Source organism: Microtus pennsylvanicus, chromosome 15 (genome assembly GCF_037038515.1).
Source record: "Microtus pennsylvanicus isolate mMicPen1 chromosome 15, mMicPen1.hap1, whole genome shotgun sequence".
NCBI lineage: Eukaryota > Metazoa > Chordata > Mammalia > Rodentia > Cricetidae > Microtus > Microtus pennsylvanicus.
In genome coordinates, this window is record NC_134593.1 from 22,675,519 (window position 1) to 22,702,341 (window position 26,823).

Here is a 26,823-nt window from a genome sequence, read left to right on the forward strand (position 1 = left end):
TATGGTTAGCTTAGGCCTATAGATGTCCACCCAGACTCCACTTCTTGGAATCACCAGACTTGTATTAAGAAATCAAGTAGAAAATCTAAGTAAGATTGGAGGTTAGCTCTTAACATTTGCAAAGCTGAGAGGGAGGGAGGGAGAAAAGAAGGGAGGGAGGGAGGACAACATGAATGGACACCAGGGCTCAATAAGTAGAAGCAGAATGTGCTCTTGACAGTTTGAGGGAACTTAAAGCATCTTTGTCTTAATGCAGCTGAAAATCTCATAAACTTTGGCCTTCTTGCATATACTGTTCTGAAGAGATTTATATTTTGCAAGTTAAATGAACAGCTTCCGGGAAATGTCACTGTTTTCTTCTGTTTCATTAGTAGTATTCTTCAGGTGGCCCAGCTTGATGCTGTGTCACATGATGGGGCTCACAGTGGTGTGTGTTTTCACGGAAACCCCAGGGACAGAATCTGTTTTCCCGGTAACAGGAGATACCCAGGTGGACTCTTGAGCCTTCAGAGGCTTCAGGGAAAAGAAGGTAGTTGCCTTAGGAAAGGGCATTTCTTTTTCAAGTGAAAGAGAAAAATTATGCCTTTGGAAATAACAGTATTCAGCATCCTTTAGAAGGGACCGAACATCATTAGATGTTGTCATCCCCCAAGGCCAGTGTCTCACTGCACTGAGAATGCACAGGACAGTGCACTGTTTGTAGTGACCCATATTGCAGCAGTCCCTTGTCTGCATCTGGTTCTGCAGTTTCAGTTACCCACAGACAGCCATGGTCTGAGACAGTAAGCAGAAATCCCAGAAATAAATGACTCCCAAGTTTAAGTAATCATTCTATCTTAGTTATAATTGTTAATCTCTTATTGTGTTTAATTTATAAATAAAACTTTATCGTAAGTTCATAAGTGTATATAGGAAACAACAGTTCTGTAGGGTTCAAATCAAAGTAGTCTCATAGGCTTCCATTAGTGGTCTTGGAAGGCAGGCATCCCATATAGATATGAAAGAGAACTGACCCTTCCTGTGGGAGCAAGATGAGTCATGACCAGCAGTGATACTCCAGATATTAACACCTAGCCTGCTCCTTTGCTAGGGCTGCCAGAACAAAGCATCACTAATTGGATGGCTTTAAACAACAGAATGCATTTATTTTCTCAGTTTCAGAAACTAGACATAGAAATCAAGATGTTAGCAAGGCTGTGCTCAGTCTGAAGCTGGCAAGGAAGGCTCCTTCCTTGCTTTTTCCTGGCCTCTTGGACTGGCTGGCAGTGCTCCGTGTTCTGTGGCTTGTACTAACCTGTGTCCTGATGTCATTTCCCATCTGTGTATTTGTCTTCCAGGATGCCAGGCATTGAGCTTAGTCATCACTAATCCAGTGTGGCCTCATCTTAACTTGTTACATCTTCACATCTCAACCTACTCGGTTTCTAGATAAGGTCAGGTGACTTTGTGACTCAGCTCAGTTCATCTAGAGTGTCCTCTTGCCGTGTTCTTACAGAGTTGCTTTATGTGAGACATGATTTATGAAGAAATAGCCAAAGATGTTAAAGAGGATGAGCCAAAATTCCTCTTGGGACAGAGAAAAATCAAAATTGGAAAGAACATTCTTCTGCAACTAACGCTGCCCTCCTCTAGATAAGTGGCACATTGGGTAGGTCACAGGTCAGGACAGTGTGGCTGAGCTGGCCTCCCTGACCCTGGGTAGATTTTCCAAGTATTGTTCCAGGCGGATTTCTTCTTACCATAAGGGCAGTCCGACCCCTAGGAGTTGTGTACAGCGTTTACTAGGGCATTGGGAGCATTTGGCCAACACTTACATGTTTAGTCATTGTTTTTAAAAGAGGAGGGAAGAATTTGACCATTTATCCTAACAAGATGCTTTGAGTAGATTTTGATTATTAGTGCTTGCCATGGAGTATTATGAGCCTACATGGACTCCACCCCACCTATGTGGTGAGGTCACGCTGTGCGGTAATGACTGGCAGCAGGGAGGAAAGCTTTTCCGCTGTGTCCAAGTGTGCGGTCAGCCCATGAGTGCTGAAGGAAGTCCTTTGAACTCTTCTCCTAGCTCAGCCGCAGCACTGTTCTAGCTGGCAGGTGAGACTGTTCTCTGGGGTTTCTAGTTTGACTCCGTCTAGGAATAAAGCCTTAATTCCGAGATCAGAGACGGTTCTAAAGGAAGCCCCCAGAAGTCTTGTGTTCACAGAAGCGTGGAGCTGGGGTCTTGAGGGGCTTCCTTCAGAGTGGTTGTTCTTGCAGTTACTGATGCTGCCTGATGGTGATTAGTCATCCCAGTTCCTTCCACCACAAGCCATTGTCAGGGCTGGTGAGATGGCCAGTGGTGGACTCCTTGTCACCTGTCATCATGACCTGGGCTTGAGTCCTGAGACCCATGTGGCAGAAGAAGAGAACTGGCACCCACAAGTTGTCTCTGACCTCCAAACAAGGCACAAGCACGCACCCATGCGTTTACATGCACATGTACTGCCCCAATAAATAAACAAATACCATTTATGAGTTTTGTTTTTTTTTTTTTAAACACGTAGAGTCCCTGAGCTTTCAGGTGAGCTCTTTCTAAAGATAGCCATGTTCTCCTGCTCTTGTGCTGAGTTATAGTGAACTTAACACAGGTTTTAGAACTTCGCTCATGAGGAAATGGTTCTAAGGCGCCGACACACTAGAGGCTTACTATTCCCCAAGGAGGGTTTTTAATCAAAGAAAACTGTGGTGGTAACTGTACCTTTGGCATTTGTGTGGGTGATGGACTTTTCTGGAACCTCTCAAACCATACTGTCTTTCCTAATGTTGTCGTCACCCGTGTAGCCCCTTCACCTTTTGTCTAGTGCCTTAGTGTCGGTGTGAGTCTTGGTGGAGCAGTAATGAGTGGATTTAATATCAACAACGTCCTTTGACCGGAGATTATTTTCTAGTACCTGCATTGTAATTAGGGATTTTTTTTTATTCGTTTGGGTTTTAGGGGAGGCAAAAATCTTACCATATTGCTGAATTTGGCCTCAAAGTCTTGATCCAGCTCAGATTCCTGAATGCTGGGCCACCATACTACCCTGTGGCTGTGGATTTTTAGAAAACCTTTGTTTGAGACAGGTTCTCATGCAGTCCAGGCTGGCTTTGAACTTGCTCTGCATCTGAAGATGGCTCTGAGCTCCTCCTGTGTCTGCCTCCTGAGTGCCAGGATTACAGGCATGTATGACCAACCAACACCTGGCTCAGAAGACCCTCTTGACCCATTTTTAAGACTGATTCTTTAGCATGAATACTTACAGGAGCACTCCAGATTGTCTCATAAATTAGGTTAGAAGGAGGCCCCGTAGTGTTCAGAATGGGTTAAAATGATTTACACAGTGCGAGCGGGAGTTCTGTTAGCCAGGCACCACAGCTCACCTGTGTTTCAACAAGGCAATGGCAAAGAAATGAGGAGTAGGCGGCCAGGCACTTTCTGCTCCTCATCTTAAGACTGCGCCCTAATGATTCTTCCTCCCTTGGTTATTTCCCGTTGGCTTGGAGATTCTTAGAAACAAGAACTGGAACAGTGTAACTCTCAGCTGCTTCCCTCCTTATGTTCTCACTTCTCAAAAGAGTTCTTTACAGTCACCATGCTAGAGTTCCTCACTTGGAACTTGTCTTAGGGTTTCTGTTACTGTGGTGACACACCATGCCCAGAGAGCAAGTTGAGGAGGAAAGGGTTTATTTGGCTTGCACTTGCATGTTGTACTCTACCACTGAAGGAAGTCAGGACAGGAACTCAACCAGGCCAGGATCCTGGAGGCAGGAACTGATGCAGAAGCCATGGAAGAATGCTGCTTACTGGCTTGCTCCCCATGGCTTGCTCAGCCTGCTTTCTTATAGAATGGGGACCACCAGCCCAGCAATGGTAATACCCACAATCAACTAAGCTCTCCCCCATCGATCTAAAGCCTGATCTTATGGTGCATTTTCTCAGTTGAAGTTCCTTCTTCTCAGATGACTTTAGCTTGTGTCAAGTCAATATAAAACCATCCAGCACAAAATTCAAACCACTGCAGTTGGCCTTCTAGGACCATCAGCCTGCTTGGATTACTGATACTGAAGGCCATGTGGACCCACAGCGTCTGACCTTTGCTGCAGTGCTTGCTGCTTCTCTCTGAAACTGGCTCTGTCTGGTCCTGCCTTCTCACGCTGTGCTCCCTGCAGTATGTAATAGCATTACTTATGGTTTCGGCAATGGCCTCTTTGTACATCCTTAACATCTGCTGGCTTTCTTCTGTCCTCCAGCTCTGGTCCAGTACTGGAGTCGGTCCACTTTTGCTCTCAGCCTTGGTTCTTTTCTCTCTGTATGGCCTCATCTACACCATGACTTCATTTGCTATACATTTGGCAGAGAGCTTTGTGTTTCTGTCTAGACTGTACTCTGGGGTTTTGACTTCCTTCCTAATGTTTCTTATTGAATGTTTGTAGTAACAAGGAGCGGCGGGGCTGTGTCCCCAACACCCCAGCCGCCTGCTCGGCTAGCTTTTGCCCCGAAATAACAACACACAAACTATATTCATTTAAACACTGTTTGGCCCTTTAGCTTTTGCCCTTACTGGCTAATTCTGATATACCGATCAACCCATCTCTAATAATCTGTGAGCACCGGTCTTACCGGGAAGATTCTAGGTCGGAGCTTCATCGCATGTGTCTGCCCAAGAGCGGGGCATGGCGTCTCTCTGAGGCGTCTGCTCCCGAGAGGAGAGCTGTCGAGTCTGAGCTCACTTCCTCTTCCTCCCAGCGTTCTGTTCTGTTTACTCCTCCCACCTATCTTCTAACCAATGAGGACCAAGCAGTTTCTTTTTATTTAACCAATGACCTTCCTCCATCAAATGTTTCAAATGAACCCCAAACTTACCAAGTCTAAAATAAAGCACAAGCCAAGGGTCTTCTCCCTCTTCTTACTTGGTCTTTCTCTAGTCTCTCACTTAACTGATTTCCCCTACTTATCAGCTTCCTTTGCCCTCACTTCTCTTCTCCCCCTTCTCATTCTTACCCTCCCTCCCACCATCCCCTTATTCTTGTCTTCTCTCTCTTACCTTCTTCTCTTACCCTCTCACTGGCCCCCTCATACTTATTCTGACCAACTTTGTTTTCCATATTAGGACTAAAAGGGTCTTTATAGAGATGAGTTTTTAATCACCTTTAATGGCTTTCCCTGGTGCTTAGGAGACAGGGAAAATGTATTCAGATAGCCATTGTAACCCTGAAGATCTGGCTCTACCCACACTACAGCCTTGGTTTGTGCTGTGCCCTCTTTCTCAGTATTTCACCGCACACACAGCCTTGGTTTGTGCCGTGCCCTCTTTCTCAGTATTTCGCCGCACACACAGCCTTGGTTTGTGCCGTGCCCTCTTTCTCAGTATTTCACCGCACACACAGCCTTGGTTTGTGCTGTGCCCTCTTTCTCAGTATTTCGCCGCACACACAGCCTTGGTTTGTGCTGTGCCCTCTTTCTCAGTATTTCGCCGTAGCAGTCTAGTTCTCACTTCTCACTTCATGTGTTTTCATGGGGTAAGGACTGAGCCTCCCTAGCACCCAGGACTCTCCAACTCTAAATGCTTTGTCAATACTCAGAACCAATAAGTAAGATAATGAATGCATGAATGCATGGATGGATGGATGGATGGATGGATGGATGGATGGATGGATGAATGAATGAATGAATGAATGTAAGGTTGTTGAGTTGACATTCAGTGGTTCGGGATCAGGCTCTGGATCTAACTGTCTGACTTTAGTCCCAGCTCTTCCTCCTGCTACTGCTCTGTCACACATCACAAGATGCTTTGCTCTCTGCCTCGGTCTTCAGTGCGAATGGTGATTGTATTCATTTTGTATAGTTTGTGTCAGGATGACACATGGAAAACTCCTAGAACAGCCTGTGCGTAGCACAGATAAATATTAGCTGCTGCCAATGTTATTGGCGGCGGCAGCAGTTTGTAACCAGTATCCATGAACCTTCAAAAGCCCTGTCAAGTGAATTTAGGAGGCCATGTCCGGGGAAGAAATGCCTTTATAGAAGCATCTTTTGTCTTTGCTGAGTCATCACAGTAATGCTCCAGTAATTTACAAAATGTAAGCCACCCAAAACTGTATTTTTCTCTAGATGTATTTAAGTTATTGCCATTTCATCTTCATCACCCTCAAAAAGAGGGTAGAGGGGCTAGGCAGTTGGCCCAGTTGGAACATTGCTTGCCCAAGGAACTGAGTTAGAATCCCAAGCACTTAAATAAAAAGCCAGATGTCATGACATGCCCCTGTAATCCTAGTGTAGGGAAGGCAGAGATAGGAGCATCTTTGGAGATTATTGGCTGGCTAGCTATTACTGCCAAATCAGTGAGCTCCAGGTTCAGCGAGTGACCCAAGGTCAAGGTGAGTGGATGTAGTGTATATGCACATATTTGTGTGTGAGAGCGGGTGTGCATTCTCCTGTGAGTACGAAGACAGAGATTAATGTTGGGTATCTTCCTCAAATGTTCTACGAAGGTTTTGGACCTGTTTGACTGAATAACTTGTTGGCAGGGTTGAATGTGCATTTCCTGTCTCTACATCCTGTACTGGAGTTACAGGTGAGCTACTACATCCACTGACTTTTACATGGATTCTGGGATCTGATCTCACAACACAACACATGTGTTACCTGCTGAGTCATCTCCCCAGACTCCTACAGTAGTTTTCAACAATAGGAATCAATTTTCTTTACTATACCCCTCAAATAAAAGAATATTCTCTGTAGACATAAGATGCTTCATTAGTTTTCACATGGAGTTCATCTCGTGGAGAAATTAGAGCCATGCCAGTTTTCTCCTGTCGCTGTTCACAGCCCAGCTGGTGTGGTTAATCACCTGTGAAGCCATTCCTCTCTCTAGACCTCGACAGCAGCAGAACCACAGATCATATCTCCAAAGAGTCCCCTGACACTTGTTCTGTGCTGTGAAGCTTCAGAACTCACTAGAGCCAGAATATGGGAGGGAGCAGTCATTCTTTCATTGCAGAATGGCTGTCAGCTGGTTTTGATCCTAGACAGTCATTAGGGCTTACATCATCATAAGGGTATGGTGTCATGTCTGCCCTGGTCTCTGGGGTTCAGTGCTGGGCTGTACAGTGATCCAGAGTGTTGTAATTAGGGTAGGTTTTCTTTCCAAGGCGTGTTCTTCTTGCCATTTATGTTCCCTCCCAACACACACACACACACACACACACACACACACACACACACACACAAACACGCTAGAATGTGGATGTGCTCCACACCACTCATCTCCAGCTCCTCTGCATTACAGGTGGAGGAACAGCTGTTCTCCCAGTTGCCAGGGAGTGCTGTACATTTTCATGTTCTAGCAGCATTAGACTATCTCAGAGATGATCGAAGAGAACTGCTCACCACATTGATGCAAAGACCAGCATGACTTTCCCATCAGTAACCATTGCTTTAGAGAGAAGTCAAAAGCGTTAGAGCTAGTCTAACTTGTCTGTAATCACAGCTACTTTAGAGATAGTGGGAGGAATCTCAGTGTAAGGCCAGCACCGGGCTTCCCAGAAAAGGGTGGAGCTGGTGCTTTAGCCTTGAGCTTTCTGTTTGGGGTTGGACCAGAAGGATGCCTATAGGGTGCTATGTGGAGTGGATTCATGGTTCAGTATTTAATATGGTTTTCAAGTCTCCGAGTCCCTCCTGATTCTTCCATTTGACACTCTGAGGTGATATTCCTGCTCTGTCTTATTACTCCTCCCTGTAGCTTCACTGTCCTGTTCTTCCACTCCCTGGGACTGTGCTGTGTGCTGCCCTCCTGAGCCCCATACTCTGGCTGGCTGCAGAAACTGTCTGGACCATCAACCTCGGTGTCTCAGAAACACTTTAGAGTTAACCCTTTGTCCCTTGTTCCTCTACTAAATGACATCATGTAGAGCCCCACCCAGAAACATACGGCACATCTTCCCTCAACCCCAGAACTGTCTAGTCTGTGTTCACTAGATTTAAAATTTTTCCTATCCCTTACAGTTTTGGCTGTGGCCCATTGCAGTAACCCACTGGATTCCCCCTGTTGTTTGTTGACTCTTATTTCCTCTTTTCCCTCATATCCAAATTTATAGTTTAATTTTACCACTCCTTAGGGTGTAAGTTCTCAACAACTCAGGAAGAATGAAGTTCAAAGTACTTTTATACCCCTACTTGTCAATCTGCCTATCAGAATTCTGCTGCCCAATACCAGATATGTGTGGTTCACATCCATACCAGGAATTTGGAGCCTCATCACTAAAATCAGATGCCAGCCCTCAACCCTGACCCTGCTCTCAGACCTCCCTGCTTTTCAGACTTGCCCTGGAGACCCAGAGCAGCGAGAGGCCATCTGCACAGCGTGGTTGGAAGGTTCTTAATTCACATTTCCACCTTAACATTTATGTATATTCCACTTATGTCCTTTTGTATTTATAAAACGATACATGGAGTCACTGAGAGTGTCTGAGAAATAAGAATTTAGTATGTGTTGTTCCTTTGTTTTCTCTTAGCATAAGTACCTTCAAAGCAGGGAACATATGCAGTAATATTTCCCATACTCTGTAGAGAGAGAGAACATTGTGAAATTGAATTCTGAGTAATATTTTTTGAATGAATAAAAACCCAACCAAGCCAGGTACAGCCTCGGATTCCAACATGCAGTAGACTGAGGCAGGAGGATTGAGAGTTCAAGGACTACCTAGGCTACAAGCAAATGAACGAGCCAGTTATATTTGGTTCCATGCAGAAGCTCCCACTCCTTATACCCTCATTTTTTATTTTTTAAGATGTAGTTTTATTTATGTGTTTGTGTATATTTGTGCCTGTGAGTATGGGTGCCCACAGAGGCCAGAAGAGGATCCAGATATCCAGGAACAGGAGTTCCAGGTATTTGAGAGACACCCAATACTTTTTATAGATGATCAAACTAGAGTAAATGTATCACACGCTCCAACAACTAAGCCATTCCTCTAGCTCTGTATTTGTATTCCTATAATCTAGTCATTTCTTCCAAACAGTGTTTGTTGCCATTTCTCTGGAGGGCAGAAGCCATTCTCTTCCTGTCTTCCCTCCCTGCTTACTAGTGTCCCTGGGAGAAACCACTGTGCCTCCTCCACTGCTGTCCCTCATCTGTGTGGCGTGAACAAGGTGGCTACGTACATTTACTGTTGGCTGAGGAGAATCATACGTGGAATTGTTGTGATGGTTCTAGGAGTGACTCCCAGTCCTTCCCCAGTCATAATTCCTTGTGTGACAGAAGTGGTTTTCATTTCAACAGTAGGTAAACTATACTTTTTTGACAATTATTTTATCTGAAATTGAAAAGAATTCCTTTTTATACAACGATTCATCATTTTGAATTCAAAGTTATTTTTGTAAGCTTATCATTTTCAGACTAGTTTCCTTATTCCCTCCCCCATTTTTGTTGGTTTTGAGGGAGTATGGGATTGTGTGGGTATAACTCTGGCTGCCTAGAACTTTGTGTAGACTTACCTCACACATGTAGTGATCCTTCTTGTATTCTGGGGTCATAGAGGTCTGGTAAACTACTTTGCTTTTTGTGAGTGCTGTTTTATTAGTAAGACTTGATTTTATTTGTAATTTTGACTTAGTTGTTGTTACTTATATTTTATGTCCATATTTATTTCATAAATAGTGTTCAGGACTAAAGGAGCTGTGGACTTAAAGCCATAAAAAGATTCATAGCAAGTCAGAATGAACACCTTGGCTATAAGTAGCTTGAGATGCAGGATATGATGTTTTCGCTGACCCAGGAAGTGAACATTGTTTAATCTTGAGGTTTGAGTCAAAAGTCATTGACTGTTCTAATTGTCAGCACTGACTAGGAAAAGTAAAACCATAGTAATGGGTTCTGTTCCTTTTTAAATTATTTGAGTGTCCTTTATTTTTACCCATTTTTATGTAATTGGACTTTGGGAAGCCTTGAATCTCCAATTGAGAAGTCATATTTCCTACTTTAGATAGTCGCTGGTGGACTATTTAAATAGTAAAAAGTTAGTATCTGTCACTCTCATTTATAGTAGCTCTCACAGAAAATAAATTTTATTTTTGTATAGCATGTTACTATTTTGTGTCCTCCAAAATCTGTTAGTATTAATAGAGAACTAACTGCTCTGTCTGAATGGACACGGTCACAGAGCATTTCTTTGCTGCCTCAGAGTCTGGAACCCCAGGACATCTATGCCTTTCATGAGCGGATCCTAGGTGGAAACAATAGTCTTGCTGAGTTTTTGTTGTAGCAATCATGACATCATTTAGAAACAGTTTTCACTTCCATGGGGCAGCTTTTTTGTGTGTTTGGAATCATTTTCTCAAAAGTTTTGAGCCATTTTTAGAGCATCAGCAGCTAGCCTTTTGTGGTCTGGGTGAGAATGGTCCTCATTGCCACCTGTACTTGAATATTTGGTCCCCAGTTGGTGAAACTGTTTGGAAAGGATTCAGAGGTGTGTCCTTGTTGGAGGATGGGCACCACTGGAGGCGGGCTTTGAGATTTGTAAAGCTGGTACCAACCCCGGTTTGCTTCCTCTGCCTTGCTGTTGTGTCTCAAGATGTATGCAACGCTGCTCTAGTGCCTGGCTGGCTGCCTGCTTGCTGCTGTGCTCCCTCAGTGATGGTCATGGACTCTTACCCTCTGAAACTAAGTCCCAAATTAAATGCTTTTTAAATAATTGCCTTAGCCCTGATATTTTAGCACAGCCACAAAAAGCAAACTAAGACACCTATATAAAGTAGGTTCTGATATTATTTCCTGCTCACTATTACAGCCTAACTGATTATATCCAAATGTTATTTAAAATATCCATTCTCTTTCACTGACCATGAGAGTAATAGGGCTTGAACAGGGGCTTTCTTTGTGTAACTCGTAACTCGTCTGTGATTTTGGCCTTGAGATGGACATTCCCATTTATTTGAACACTTTCCAAGGACATTCGTTGTTGACTCAGAAGTTGGTCTGGGTTTCTTGAATAGATGTGTGAGCCTTTGTCTCTTGACCTTGTCCTATCTTAAGCATCAATGTCTAGGCTTATTTTCACTCAGCAGTGGGAAAAGCATAAAAACATTGCTGAGAGAGAAGATGATGGTAGATGATAAATCATGCACCAGGCAAGCCTCTGGGGAACAGCCAGACAGCTGAGCGGTGTAGAGAGATCTTGAAATTTCTAGTTTGCTGTTTTGTGTCTGAACCAAAGTTTGTGGAAGAATTTATAAGAAAAAAGTATGTGTTACAGTTTTTCTTCACTCTGACAAAATACTCACTAATTAACCTAAAGGGAAGGAAGGTTTGCTTTGACTCTCAGGTTCAGAATTTTCCTTCTATGATTGCTTGGGCCTGTGGTGGCACAGTATGTCACATAGGAGCACATGGTAGAAGGTCCTTGTTTACTTCAGAGTGGCTCGGACACAAAAGACAGGAAGAGACTGGGTCCCAATATCCTAGAGGAGGGCACACTACTTCCTCCCACTAAGCTCCATCCCCTAAAAGTTCTAAGGATAATGATACCCTGAGACCAAGAATACTTCATCACATGGGCCTTGGGCAACAGTGAAAATCCCGACAAGTAGTTTGTACTGTTTCTTGTAGATGATGCTTTTGCTATGGAAAGATGGTCGGCTGCTGTTCCTGCACACGCCCACTTCGCTTTTCTTACCTTAGTCCAGTTGCATCTGTGTGCCGTTGATCTGAGTAGCCAGGAATGTGATTAGAGGTTTCTTACACAGCTGAGGGGTTTGAAGCTTCCTTCCCTCCATCTCTTAAAATACCCTGGTCAGAAGGGTCCCTGGGTCTTTGTCAGGCACAGAAAAGGGCACCTCGCCTCTCGATTCCTGGGTGCAAGATACACGGTAGGCAGCAGAACCCCTTTTCATCATTGCAGACAGTCAGGAACAGCGCAGGCAAGCCAGCAGGGTCTGAAGTCAGGGCTGAGCAAACCTCAGGCCAGCTGAATCACTAAAGCCAGCCACTCCCCAAACCCCCAAACCGAGGTCAACGAAATGGAAGCTACTTTATGACAGTTGTAAGACCTCGTGACAGATGGACAGATTGAGTGAAGAAGCAGCATGAGGCTCCATCCGTCTTCTCTTCAGCCAGACATTAATGAGACTTGTTAATATGCTAAACAGTACAACTATTGTCGTGAAGTTTTGTTTTGAAAAAGTTCCACTTTTCATGGACTTTATTAATCAATATGAACTTGTTATTAAGTTGGCTTAATATTTTGTCAGGTTTTATTTCTAGTATAACAAATATCAATTCATACAGCCTACATAAGTGAATGTCCTTCAGAGTCCTGAGTAGTTTTCAGATGCATGCAAGCTCCAGGGTACTGTTGTGAAGCCTGCAGACTGCAGCCTAAGAAGGGGAAGCTTAACCAGAGCAGCTCGCAGACCTCACCCCAAGCCTGTCAGCCTTTCTGAGTGCTTATTCAAAAAGTATAACTTTCCTTCATTCTGTCCTTTTTGAATACCCGCCTAGAGCCAACACATGCTCTCCTTAACAGCATGGCTTCCTCATTGCTCCTCCAAAGACCCTCCCTTTCCAGCACCTACTTGCCTAAAGCAGAATCCTTAATTCTTTTCCCTCTCCCTCCTCCCAGCAAGTGTTGGGGGTTTCAGCTTACCTGCCCTGTTGCTTTTCTCTCAAGCTTTAATAAAAAGATTCTCAAGTTAGAAGATCACTTTTGGCATTATTATTCTAGGATTTGAAGTTTTATTTGTGGACTTCTTGCTTACTGTTCTGATGTAGAGATGAAGGGGTAGAGGTTCACCCGTGCCCCTGGCGTCCCTCTCACACTCCCATCAACATCTCCCTCCAGAGTGGTGTGTTTATGATCAGTGATGAGCTCATGTGGACACATTATCACATGTGCCCCTGCTGCACCCTCAGGGCTATCAAGCTATGCTTGTCATTGTTGGGGTTCATGGTGGGCTGGGCAGAACTGTTGATTACTTCCCTTCTTTGGAGCTTGCATGGTACCCATATCCACTGCCCCAGTCTAGACTAGCATCTCTGCCTCTGCCACAACCAACTTCCAGGCTTCAGACAGGACCTTTCCTGCCTGTCTTCCAACCTGCCTGTCCATCCCATACCACGTCCAGGTACTCCACCCAGCCAGATCTAACCCCTATTCCAACCTTGGGCCAGGGCACACAACTGCACACCAACCCACCAGACTTCATTCCACCTAAGCTGTTTCCAGCTTCTAGGTCTAACCTGCTCATACATCCTCTCTTATGCCCCAATTATTCTGTCTGTATCAAACCTAGAACTAACAAAAGAAGTCCACGTACTCAGGTCTCATCACAAAAATATAAACAATATGAAACATCAAGCCAATATTTCACTTCCAAAATCCACTAGTCCTGTAGAAATGCTTGCCAATGAGAATTACCTAGATGAACCCAGGACACAGAATTTAAAAGAACCATCATAAACTTCATTTTAAAAAAAAGGTTGAAGGAATTTAAAGAAGATACAAGCAGCTCAGTGAAAATAAGGGGGAAAATTTAAGAATAAATACCTGAGCGATGCCCGAGAAAACACAAACATAAGACTAATGGAAGTGAGAGACAGCCCAGAACTTGAGAGTGCGATTCAATAATGAGATAGAAACATCGACAAGGACCCAGGCTGACACAAAGATGGGACTGGAGCTGAAAAACCCAAGTAGCTCAACTGGAAACCTAAAGGAAAGCAACAAGTCGAGTGACTCAAGCAGAAGGCAGGTTAGGACTTGAAGAGAAAGGGGAGGGGCCAGACAAACTAGAAATCAAAACGGAAAGCACAGGGAAGGAGCATGAGAGAAGTGTGGGGTACCACACACAAATCAAACCTCAATTAAGGTCATAGATGAAGAAGAAGCACCCCAAGTCAGTGGCAAGGACCAGCTTATCAAACTCTTGTTGTATGTCTCTCCTCCTTTCAGGAATGACTTGTGCAGCACACACCTTGTTTTAAATTTGGGGACTTCTTTGTGACCTTTTGCTAGGTAATGAAGCATAAGCCATTATTTTCCCCTTCATTCTTTATTAATGAGGGCTGAGTTCTTTATTTGGGTGTGACCTTGGTGACTGTTTTGTTTATTTTTCTGAGAATAAAACCTTCTTCTGGCATGTAACTATAGTTTTGTTTTCTTGATAAAAGTAGACTTATCGTGCCTTCAGTCAGAATGTCTTTGGTACACCACACACTTAACAAACAGTTGGTAGCTAATGACCTAATTTTAGATTCTATTTTTAATTTGTGAGGTGGTGTTAGATTTTAAGAAGAGAGATTGTTGGCAGGCTTTCAAATAATGCAAGAAACTTAATTTAAAAATTATTTATTATTGTGTGTCTGATATGTGTTTGAGGGGAGGGTTACATACATGCTGAGGGCAATTTTGTAGAATTGATTTTCTCTTTTTATTTAACATGAATTCTGTGTTATAAACTAAGCTCACCAGCCATGCATGGCAGGGGCTTTTGCTGCTGGACCATCTTGCTACCCAGTAGATGTTTTAATGTGTAAGGTACTGTGGTTTCATCATCAGGATTCTTACAGATCTGTCTCATTGATCCTTACAAAGCAAGTGAGGTGGTGGACAGTGCTTAGAACTGTGTAATATCCCTTGACTGGTCACACCAGAAGAGAGAGACAGAATGACTCGACACTATCAAGAACTTTTGATGTGTAGGATCCTAAGGATGACCAGAAACCAAAATGGTATGTTTATTCCAGTGAAAAACACACTATACTACCTACTGTGCTTAGACTGACAAAAACTTATTAACAAATGGGAATAGTTGAGGGAACTCGATATTACCAAACAAAAGCCGTGGTGTATTTGACAGATGTATTTCAAATGCAAATAAAAAGTGGCAACAGTTCTTGTGAAGCATTCAGCAGTGTTGTGATTGGCATGTGTCTAGGCAAACGTGGACTTTTTAATACTTTTAAAAATGACAGGACATGTTAACAACTTTAAAAAATACCATAGCCCAATTAAAGTAATTTTACCATCTGATTGACTAATTTTGCTAGGCTTGGTTTTAAGAGAAATTGAAAGACAAAGGAAAGCAAAACACTGGTTGCAGATGTTCAAAACTGCTCAAACTAGTTAAAGAGATTAAATAGAAAGATCTGAGTGTAATTCCTCATGGAAGACATTTCAATTGAAGTTATTTTTATAAACCAAACTTTAAAATTATAGTGCTGAGGATATAGCCCAGTTGGCAGAGTGCGCGCACCTAGCGTGCATGAGGGCCTGGCTTCCACCTGCAGCACTTTGTAAGTGGGATGATGGTGCAAACATGCAGTCCCAGCTCTCTGGGTCACATAGGGAGTTTAAGGCTAGCCTGGGCTACTTGTGACCCTGCTTCAAAACTCCCCCCAAGTGCAATTTCAACTCAGGATATCACAGTTGCTTTTTGTTTATCAATGATTTATCAATGCAAAAGACCCAGTAAGTAAAGTTCAAGGGCAGGATATTGGGAAAGGGAAAGGTTTTACTTATTAGACAGTGGGTTACAAAGTCTGGTAGTCAGAACCTTTCTATACTTCAGTAAGAATATTACAGAATATAAAATGGCAGGGGTCACACTGTGTTCATTGTCTCGGGAGTTAAGTTACTATTATCCAGATCTGCTGGGTTTACTGTTACAGTCTTAACCAAAGCCCAGAGGGCCTGGTTCCTCTGCCACTTTCTCACATCTAGAAACACTGTTCTGCTAGTTAGGAGACATGAGTTCTCCAGGCTGCAGATGGGGCTAGGTTACGCTATTTCCCAGTGGGTAGGGGAAGCTGAAGGCCTGCAGAGCTAGTATTACAGTCCAAAGGGAGATGGAGAAAGCTGCAGGGAAATCCCCTCCCTCCTGTGTCCTTATTTTTGTCTGTCCAGCCAACAACTTCCTGTGTCCTGGAGACCAGCTGGATTTCTCTGAGACTCGGGCCAGCTTGGTGGTGATGTGCCAGCATCTTTCTTGATTTCTCTTTTGTTGGGCCTTTGCTTGTGTTGCTGAGACTTCACACCCAGATCTAGCATCAATTGCAGACTTTCCTTCAGAGTCAGCTGTTCGTTCGTTTGTTTTGTCTTAGGGTTTGGGGGGGGCGCAATAAAAAAGTCTAAAGCAAAATCTAAATAGAAATTTATACAGAAAAATGAAAGCCCCCCCCCCAAAAAAAGGAAAGAAAGAAAAGAAAATAGTCCCATATACATGAACATTCGTGTATATTAAACCACAGCGAGATGCGCTTTCTTGCACATTAGTGAAAAGGTGAACATATCTGTTGGTGGAAGTGAGTAGTCACTGTGATGTGAAGGTAGGGGCTGGGTGCTGTTAAGTTTCATGCAGAGTGTGATGGAGTCAGCAATCTTCTGTGTGCATCATGTCATATGGACATGCATGCTGTTTTATAACAGTGAAAAATAGCAGATACCTAACGTTACCGTTTAAAAAGGGCAGGACTTGAAAAACAAATGGTATACCCATTTTATAGAGTTTTGTGGGGTCACCAAAAAGAGTAAGTTAAATAAAGTGATTCCTGGAAAGATAGCTCTGATATGTATTAAGGGAAAGTAGCTGTTATCTTATTTTTATACAACCTAATAACAAAATCCATAAATGTGTATTTTTATTCTCTGTGTATGTTTACAAAAGTGTTTATATTTTTAAATAAGGTTTATTGGTACACACCAAATGGTCTAAGTCTGTTTGCTTATAAAGGAAGATTGAAATGCAGTCACTAACTCCTCCATTGTGCACCTCTGCCTGTTTAATGTTCTGTAAGATGCATTAAAATTAATTAGGTGATAGTAGACAGTAGAATGGAAGTATGTTTTTTCCAAAATAATTTAAAGTGTATGTAATCTAATTTTGACTGGTCAATCCTAAAGGAAATAAATGTGAGCTTTAGCCAGAATGTCACATTAGATTTTTGTGAGTAGTAATATATTAGATATATATAAAATTCTGACTGGTCAATAATCTATTAGTATCATTAGACATATCCCGTCATATAACACACCCTCCGAACAGTACAGCATCCTGTGAACTCATTAGAAAAAGAATGCAGTTGGTGAGTAAAGGATGACTGTTTAATTTGTTAATATTGAAAAAGCATCACCAATTTATTTTTACCTTGCATTTTATTATAGATTTCATTATTAAGCTGTATAATACAAGTATAATAGATATACTTTCAATAATACTTATATCAAAGAAATGATCTCACAAAAGGACCTTTAAATATTTATCTTTTGTATATTTAGACTAGCATGTGGTTTCCATAGTATATATATAAAGTGACAGGATCACCCCCAAATTTTCCTTGTCTACATGTTATTATCAGTGGAAGAAAATATTTTTTGAAATTACTAGTACAAAATAAACGTGTAGTTTTCTATTTTGTATACATTTCTTAAATCCTAAGTGGAAAGTTGCATCAAATTGTTTTATTGTATGCTTTGCCTTTTTCCAAGAAAAACTGCAGTCTTTGCTTAGGACGATGAGCTATTTCAGTATATTTAATATGAACTAACCAGATTTGCCCAGTTATCAGTTGTGTTTACAGCAGACACGTTCTCTCTGTCTGTCTTGGAGACTCTGGAGAGATCGTCTGTCAGTTCCTCAGAGGGGAGCTGTATATTTCCTTTCAACTTTATCTGTCACACTGAGTTGAGCCCTTCAGAAATGAGTAGATATGGTGCCACTCCGTGAAGGATTCATGGTTATGAGGTTAAACTGGCAAGTTGAAGAAGCCGAATCCCAGCACTCAGGAGGCAGAGGCAAGCAGATCTCTGTGAGTTTGAGGCCAGCCTGGTCTATAGAGTGAGTTCCAGGACAGTCAGTGCTGTTGTTTCACAGAGAAGTCTTGTCTCGAAAAACAACAACAATAACTGCAAAAACCTGGCAAGTTGAGTAATGTTTTTCCCAAGAAAAACATAAAGAGGTTCCCTTTATAGAAGGGCCTATGGCAGAAAAGCAGAACCAAAGAAACTAGTATATTCTGTCGTGCTACCCTACTTTACCTTTGTGGCATCTGTCACAAAAATAATACAGTATTTTCACCTAAAAAATGACATAATCTATGTGAACTCAGTAAACACCTAATAGCAAGAAAGGAATGTCCATGTCTGTCCTCCCACCAGCTTTGTCAGTCATCAGAGAAAAATTCTAGATGTTTCCAGCTGTTGTGAAAAGCTTCATTGTTCTGTCGTAAGGCCAGAATAAAGCCCTGCTTTATTTCATGCTGTTCCTCCACCCCTGCTCAGCAGTTCACCTTCAGAGATATGTGGGTGTTTGCATTTGAGAAAGCGGAAGAGCTCAGCCCTTGGCCAGGCCTTGTAAATACCAGGTTGGAGTCCACACTGGCATCAGCAACTGCAGGGGTGCTTAGGTGCGACCCTTTCGTGTGTTCCCACAGGTGTGCTGTGTAGAAACTAATGTCTTCACGGCTTCTGTTGTCCAGACTCGGCTCATTAACTTTGGGGGTGCCTTCCACACACTGGCAGACATGGTGACAGCTCATTGTGCCCCTAGACACACAGGGAATGAGCAGGAACAGCCACAGGGAGCTTGTTATAAGGGAAAGTGAATTGCTAATGCTAACAGTATTTCTCAGTAGAGAACTGTTGCCTAGTTGCTCACTGCTACGGTCTTTCAGTGTTTGCTGTGACGCTGGTGAGACTTTGAATCCAGTTAGGATTGGCATTGACCAGAACCCTAACTCGGAACATGATCTCATGTGAGTTTGGGCTACTGTTGGAGAGAGTCACACATGTCAAGTTGATTGACAAGCCACTAATGTTACATGTTTAACTAATGTTAATGTTACATAACATACATTCTGTTATGCAGTCTGTTTACCAAAGCATAATTGCTCATTAAATAGTTTATTTTTGCTTGGGGGCCTGAAGATGACTCCACTTCAGCCTGGCTGTCCTTCCAGACGACCTGGGTTCAATTTCCAGCACCCCCATGACAGCAAACAACCGTCTGTAGCTCTAGTTCCAGAGGACCCGACTCCCTCTTCTGGCCTCCAAGGGCACTGTGTGTATGTGGTGTGCAGACATCTGTGCAGGCCAAACACCCATACACATAAAATAAAAATAAATAAAATCTCAAGAAAAAAATCCTTTTGCCTTATGGTTTTCTTTTGTCTTGTAGGAATTTATTTTGTCTGAAGATTATAACAAGATGACGCCTGTGAAGAACTATCCAGGTAGGAGTCGGAGCACTGTTTTTAGCTGGCTCTAAAACTATTTCTGGGTAGTTTTCACTCTCTCTAAGAACACTCCAATTACATGGGATAACAAAAAGAGAAACCCTGTAAGGTCAGTATTATCTTAGTTGTGAACTAAGTTGCTGAGGCCTGAAGAGCCTGGGTTTCTCGCAAGCCTTGTTCTACAGAGGTCAAGCACAGCCCAGAGTAGGTCAGGGTGACTGCCACACCCATAACTTTGTCTTTCTATACCATGCTTCCTGGAGTGGTACAGCAAGCTCAGGAAAAGTGGAGTCAGCCTCAGGTTGCTCCAGATGAACCTCATTTTATGTTTGGGGAAACGCTTTGACATGTGAGGGATGGGGTGGGAGGTGGGTTACGTTTCTATTGCATTTTCAGCATTGTCTTATTGGCCAGATTCATTCTGTCTGCCAGGAGTAGTGTCTGGAAGGAGCCTGTTTTCAGACTAACAGTATCATGTAATCAGAGCAGTAGGCCTTTAAGACCCAGATGTCATTTTATCCAGATATCCTGACCTCATTCATTCTTTGTGTTCACCCAGCATCACATCCATGACCTCCAAAGACACTATGCTATCATGAGTTTGGGAGGTTCTAGACATTGCATTCTTTAATATTTAGAGTTAAATTTCTTTCCCTGTGGATTTATTCCTTAGTTGTTTTTCATGCATCACTAATGAAATATTTACTGAGTACCTCCTATGTTCTGTTAGCTCGGGAGTGTAATAATAATATTGAACAGACGTGTATGGTGTCCATCTCTAAGCAGCTTATGTGAGCTGTAATAGATTGTGCCCTTCCAGGTTTTGCTAAGTTTGTTAGAACAACAGAAATCGAGTACCGCCTTCTTCTCATGACAGCCTTTGGCTTGTTTTAAACAGCTGTGGAAAGTCAAGTACTTTTCCTCCAGTGTTCTTTCGCTTCTCTAACATAAGTATTCTATGTCCCAACTGTTTATGGTCTGAACTTTTCTTCTCGAAAAACATGTTTGACTGTCTTACAGATTTGAGGTCTCATGTTGTACCATTAAGATCTTTTTCAAATATGACATGATGTCTCATGTAACTTTTGGCATCGTTCCTAATGATCAGTCTCTCACCCCCATTAAGTGTGAGATGGACTTAGAACATGGGACGAGATAGAGACCACTCCCAAGATTATGTGCAGAGACTGGGCATGCGTGACACCTTCCTGTTCCCTGGTTTGCATGTGTAATGAGGGGAGCTATCTTGTAGAGAAGCCTGTGTGCTAGGGATCTAGGAAGCAGCAGTCCCGGAACTGGAGCCGTGAGAGCTCAGCCCTCCCTCTGTCAAGTTTTCTCTTGAGGCCCCCACGCTCTGATTTTCTCCTAGGAAACTCCAGGATTCGGCATCCAGCTAAGCTGTACTAGCATTATGACCCACAGAAACTCTGAGATACTAGAATGCTCCAGGATAGTTTGTTACACGACAGAAGATGATAGCACGTGCGTGTTCTCTGCTGGGCACGTCCTACTTCCCCTCCCTCCTGGGCACTCTTCTAAGAGAGTTCTGGCAGCCGTTTTCTACCCTGTGCTCGTGGGGGGTAGGGAATAATCGGTATTCTCATGGGTTGTTTTTAGGCTGAATCCTATGTTTTGGGACTTTCATTTTTGTTTTTATGCCAAACCTTGGACTTCCCAATCTGTTACTTATCATCTCATTTAGCCTGTCCGCTCAGCTGAGCAAGATGTTCCAGTGTCCTTACATAGATACAGTTGTTAGTGCATATGTTCCCGGTGTCATTACGTGTATTAACTCCCTTTAAATTTTGTATTTTTTTTCTCTTGCATCTTTGTTAAATATACTGATGAGTCTGCTAGATGCGCATCTGACATGCCCACCATTAGGAGCTGTTGTTCTCACGCTCTTCCGTGGCAGGTTTTCTAGCAAAGTTCACGTGCTTTCAATCACATAATTACAAAACTCAACACCCAGACTCCTGTGGATGCCTTCTTCCCAAACACCCAGAGCCAATGGTAAAATACTGTGTTTTCGTTGTTTCCTTTAATTCAATGTTAAGTTTATGAGAAAATCAAACTTTCCCGTGTTCCAGAGCAGAGAGAAAACTATATCCCGGAGGGCTGTGTATGCACATGCGCTGACTTTGCAGCTCTCCCATGGAGACAGAGAGGCTGTATGTGACTCATGCCCTTAGCAGCACGAGGTACAGCCTGAAGCCTGAGTAAGATGAAAAATTGGAACTGAGATTTCCATAGAAAGTCTGCAAAGGATCATATCCTTGTGAAAAGGAAGGGGTGGAAATCCTCCATTCATTGGCCCAGGAGACAATAGGGTATTTATTCTGATCTCAACTCTCTGTAGATGAGAAAAATCTCCTATGATAAGTCAAACCCTATCTGAAAAATCCTGCTCACAAATTATAAATCTAAAACAATTATATAGAGCTAGAAGTTCTATGTTTTACAAAATGATCATAAAAGTAGCTATTGATCATGATATTCCCAAGCACCACCAGAAATAAATGCAGACCTCTTTAAGACAAATTGCTGAACAAGAACAGCTGGACTAACCAAGGCTGTATGTAGGTCAGTGGCAGAGCATTCGCTCAGTACACACAAGGTCCTGGAACTGAGCTCCAGCACTACGGAACGGACAAGCAGAAGGACTGCATAAGAGTGACTTTTACCTTTAAAAGTATTACAGAAGTACATGAATCCACCACAGATATGTGTTAGCAGAGATGACGAACAGAAAACTTAGACTGCCAACAACGCTGGAACATGATCAGTAGTCTGAAAGAGATTGTAACATCGCTTTTTAAATTTTTAAAGAAAACTAAAGCTAAGCGTGGTGGCATATGCCCACTCTCTCAGTCTAGGGCAGTCAATGTGGGCTACGTAGTGAGTGAGAGCCTGTCTCAAAACCAAACAGAAGAGATAAACAAAAAAATCAAGGTAGGAGCTGGAGAGATGGTTAACTGGTTAAGAGCACCTGGTGTGCTTTGAGAAGACCCAGGTTTGGTTCCCAGTACCTGTGTGGTGGTAACTGTAGCTGTCTGTAACTCCAGTTCCTGGGGATACACTGCCTTCTCTGGCCTCTGTAGGCCTTGACCCATATGGTGATTTTACATGCAGACAAAACATTCAAACACATAAATTAAAAATAAATATATTTTTTAAAAAGGCATAGAAACTAGGAGCTAACAAAACAAAAACACTGTGATTAAAAGTCTTTGTGTGGGGGACTTGTCTGTGTAACAGTCCTGCCTGTTCTGGAACTCATTTTGTAGACTAGGTTGGCCTTGAACTCACGGAGATCCATCTGCCTTTGCCTCTGCTTCTGGAGTCCTGGGATTAAAGGCGTGTACTAGCACACCTGGCTAAAAGTCATATTTTTAAAAACATGAAAATACCATTGAAATTCTAAAAACCAGTGGGGAAGTAGATTAGACCATAAATTATTAAGCTAGTGGTAGATTTGATGTCAATAGAGCAGTATGTTTAAAGTATGAAGGAATTGTTAAAAATAGAATTCTATACTCTGAAAAGGTATCTTTCAAAAATAAAAATTAAATTAAAGCTTTTTCAGTCATAAAGAATCCAAAGAATTAATTTTGTATAAACCTCCACTAGAGGAAATGTCAACGGAAAATCTTCAGGAAGAAAATAATGTCAATGGGAAATATGCATCTACTCCAAGACTGAGAACAACAAAAGGCTCGCTGCAGTGCAGTCTCTTTAAAAGATATTCACTAACAACAGCATAGAATTGGTGTCAGATATGAAATTAATGTGTGTAATGATATTTTAAAAAGTAGAAAGTAGAAAAATAGAAATATGCTGTTGTAAAGTTGTTATGCCAAACATGAAAACTGGTGAATTAGAGATACATACTCTTTCCCATAAACAACTGTTACTATGACAAACAGCTAGTAACCAATGAAATAAAATAGAATGTAAAATTATTTCAGTGCCTAAAAACAAAGGCCAAAGTAAGAGAAAAATGGAGAAAGAAAATGGAAAAAAGAGAATAGAAAGGGGATAGGTTTAAACCTAAAATATCAATAATACATTAAATATAAATAAGGTAAAACTAGTGACTAAAAGTCGTCAACTTTTAATCAAGTCTGTTGAGTGAGGATTTGAGATTCAAATGTAACCTGTAGATAAGACACTGTTAGTCATTTGAGAAGCAAGTTGATGGTAGAAAGGTAGAAGTCATACTACGAGAACACTAACCAAAATGAAGCTCAGGTAACTTTATTAATGTCAAAGCAGATTTCAGATCAAAATTAAAGAGCGAGTCCAGCAGAAGGCCATAATGAGTCTTTTTGTATGTTACTAGCATAGCTTTGAGATAAAGGGTAACAATGAAACTGTAGGGACAAATGGCCACACACACAGTTGTAGTCAGAAATTAACATTCTCTTCCCGGTAACTGATAGAACAGACATGCAGAAGGTTGTCAGGGACAGTTCAGTGCCTTTCCCAGTGGTCACCTATAGAAATTCTGTTCAACTGAAACAGAATATGCCCGATTTCAAACTGCACACAGAACTTCTGCTAGGATTAAAACCATAAAGCAAGTCTTGATAAGTTTTGAAGGATTTAGATATTTTCTAAGAATGAAATTAAAGTTAAATTTGACGATGAATATAGATTCTTGGAAAATCCTAAAATATTTGGAAGGTAAATAATACAATTCTGAATAATCCATGGGTTAAAGGAGAAACCACAAAGCATAAATAACATGAACTGAATAAAAATGAAAACAAGGATAGCAGTATTTATAGGATACAGCTGCAGCAGCATCTGAAGGAAGACTGACAGCTCAAACATTGGCATCAGAATAGAAGCAAGGTCTCAAATCAGTGACCTTGGTTTACTGCTTTGGGAGGAAAAAGGAAAGGAACAAGAAACCTAAAGCTACCCAGAGGGGAGGGAAGACAGATTAGTTCATGAGTTGTAAAGCAGATAGGACAGAGAAGCCTGCATCATCAAAGGCTGTTTCCTGAGTGATAAACTTCTAGCTAGACTAGCAAGGGGAAACACTGGAAATTGTCAGTGTCAGGAAAGAGCTACCTGACTCTCTTCCAAAGGCTCCAGTGTGCACAGGGTGGTAACATGCCTTGAGCACTGTGACCTGACACTCATCCAGAGGCTGCGTGTGTGAATACTATATTGATGTGCATTGATATAAAGAACAAATAAAGTCAACAGGTCTTTGAAAGTCACAAACTGCACTGCAGGTCACTCAAGAAGAAATAGATGGTCCTAATAGCTCTATATGTATAAGAAGAAGTTGACTTTAGTTTAAAACCTCCCCTTAAAGAAAACTTTTATTAGTGATGGCTCTCTACAGCAGGGGTTCTCAACCTTTATAATGTTGTGACCCTTTAATACAGTTCCTCATGCAGTGACCCCCAACCATAAAATTACTTTTGTTGGTACTTCATAACTGTAATTGTGTTACTGTTTTGAATTGTAATGTAAACATGTGTTTTCTGATGGTCTTAGATGACCCCTGTGAAAGGGTCATTTGCCCTCCAAAGGGATCATGACCCACAGGTTGAGAACAACTGCTCTAGAGGGGCAGCACTGAGAAAATGAATCTCTCTAGACAGACAGCTCAAACATTGGCGTCATAAAAGAAGCAAGGTTTATGCCATTGGGGGAAAAGGGAGAAAAATATATACATATGTAGAGAAAGGGGATTTATCAGAATGACTTACAGGCTGTGGTCCAGCTTGCTAATAGCGGTTGTACCAATGAAAGTTCCAAGATTTCAGTGGGTTGTCCAGTCCATGATACTTGATGTCCCAGCAGTCTTCAGTCTGTGGCAGAGTCCTGAAGAAGAAGTCACTAGTAGCAGTAAGGAATGGACTTGCTAGCAAGAGAGAGCAAGCAGACAAAGAGCAAAAGCTCCCTTCTTCCATTTCCTCTATACTCCTACACCAGATGGTTTTACTGATTATGTTTTATGAAACATTAAGGAAGAAAATATGTGAAGCTACAGGGACTCTTTTGGAAATTGAGGAATGAAAGACTTCCCAATCTATTGCAGGAAATCAGTATTTCCTGATACTAATGTTCCACAAATGAATATGAGAAAACGAGGATGCCATTCTCCATACAAACAGATGCTACAGCCCTGAATTTTACGACATGCAGAAATATGCACAAAAGAATACTGTATGGTCAGGTGATGTCTGTCTCAGGAATGTAGTGCTGGATTCACACGAAAAACTAAGTGGCAACTGGTCGGTGGTGGCGCACACCTTAAATCCCAGCACTTGGGAGGTAGAGGCAGGTGGATCTCTGAATTCAGGGCCAGCCTGATCTACTTTGAAAGTTCCAGGACAGTCCCAGCTAGACAGAGAGATCCTGTCTCAACAATTGAAACCACAAAAACTCAGTGCTGTGTTCCCCAAATAAGGGAAGTAAAACTCGGACAAATAGTCGTGTGCCCGTTTTCATGGCAGTATGATCACAGTAAGCCCAGTGTAAAGCCACTAGAGTGCATCAGGAATGGAGTGGAATGATAAGCTATATATATATATCACATATATATCACATATATTTCACATATGACAGAGCCTTCAGAAGGAAGGAACGCCAGCATGCTCCAACATAGCGAATGCCTGTCCCAAATGAACATATTTTGAAGGAATCCATGTATGTGTGGTACTTACTACAGTCAATGCTGTGGAGATGGAGATGAAATGGTAGTTATGATGCGCAGGGGAGCAAGGGAAGTTGCAAACTAGTGTTTAATGGGCTCAGGGTTTATGTTTGAAAAGATGTGAAAGTTCTAGTATGTTAATGTGAATGTTTTTAGTTCTACAGAATGCATGTCTGAAAGTGGTTAAAATGGTAAATTATATGTCATTTTCTATAAAAGTTTTTAGAGAGATTTTATTTATGAATTGCCTGTTAATGTGTCTGAAGCATAGTTGACTATGTCAGTAGATATGAATTCCTTTGGAAAAAATTACTCTATGCTTGATGACACATACCTAAGGCAAGAGAATTGTGAGTTCAAGGTCTGTCTGGGCTGTATAAGGAGAACCTATCTCAAGTAAAACAGCTTTGAAAGTAATGTGGATAGACTAGAGTTGATGATGGGAATATGACATGACATAGTCTCTTTGAAAGATCTTCCATCAATTTTTCAAAGAGTTAAAATAGTTATCTTGTGACACAGTGTTTTTACTCACCCCTGTATGACTAGAATTGAAAATAAAATGTATTGATTCAGGATGTGTAAACAGATTTTTAGAAACACTATAATAATCCTGGCTCTTATTAGTGGATGAATGGAGCTTTTGTGTGTGTGTGTGTGTGTGTGTGTGTGTGTGTGTGTGTGTGTCTGTCTGTCTGTCTGTCTGTCTGTCTAACAGAATGGAATGGTGATAATACATGCTGTAACGTGAACTTAAAAACATACTTAGTGGAAGAAGTCAGACACAAAAGCCACATCATATGACTACATTTATGTGAAGTGTCAAGAATAGGAGACTCAATAGAGACCGAAAGTATATTGACTCAAGTCAGGGAAAAGGAGAATTGAATTGTTTAGGGG

The 26,823-nt window shown here is 41.9% G+C and overlaps 1 protein-coding gene across 1 annotated transcript in view; it reads left to right on the forward strand.

Annotated features, from left to right (window-relative positions):
- Positions 1-26,823, forward strand: part of Wdfy2 (WD repeat and FYVE domain containing 2) — a 136,198-nt gene that overhangs the window by 71,523 nt on the left and 37,852 nt on the right. The window contains exon 4 of the mRNA XM_075948972.1: positions 19,187-19,241. Within this exon, the coding sequence (XP_075805087.1) occupies positions 19,187-19,241 (55 nt within the window). The remainder of the gene's footprint in view (positions 1-19,186; positions 19,242-26,823) is intronic.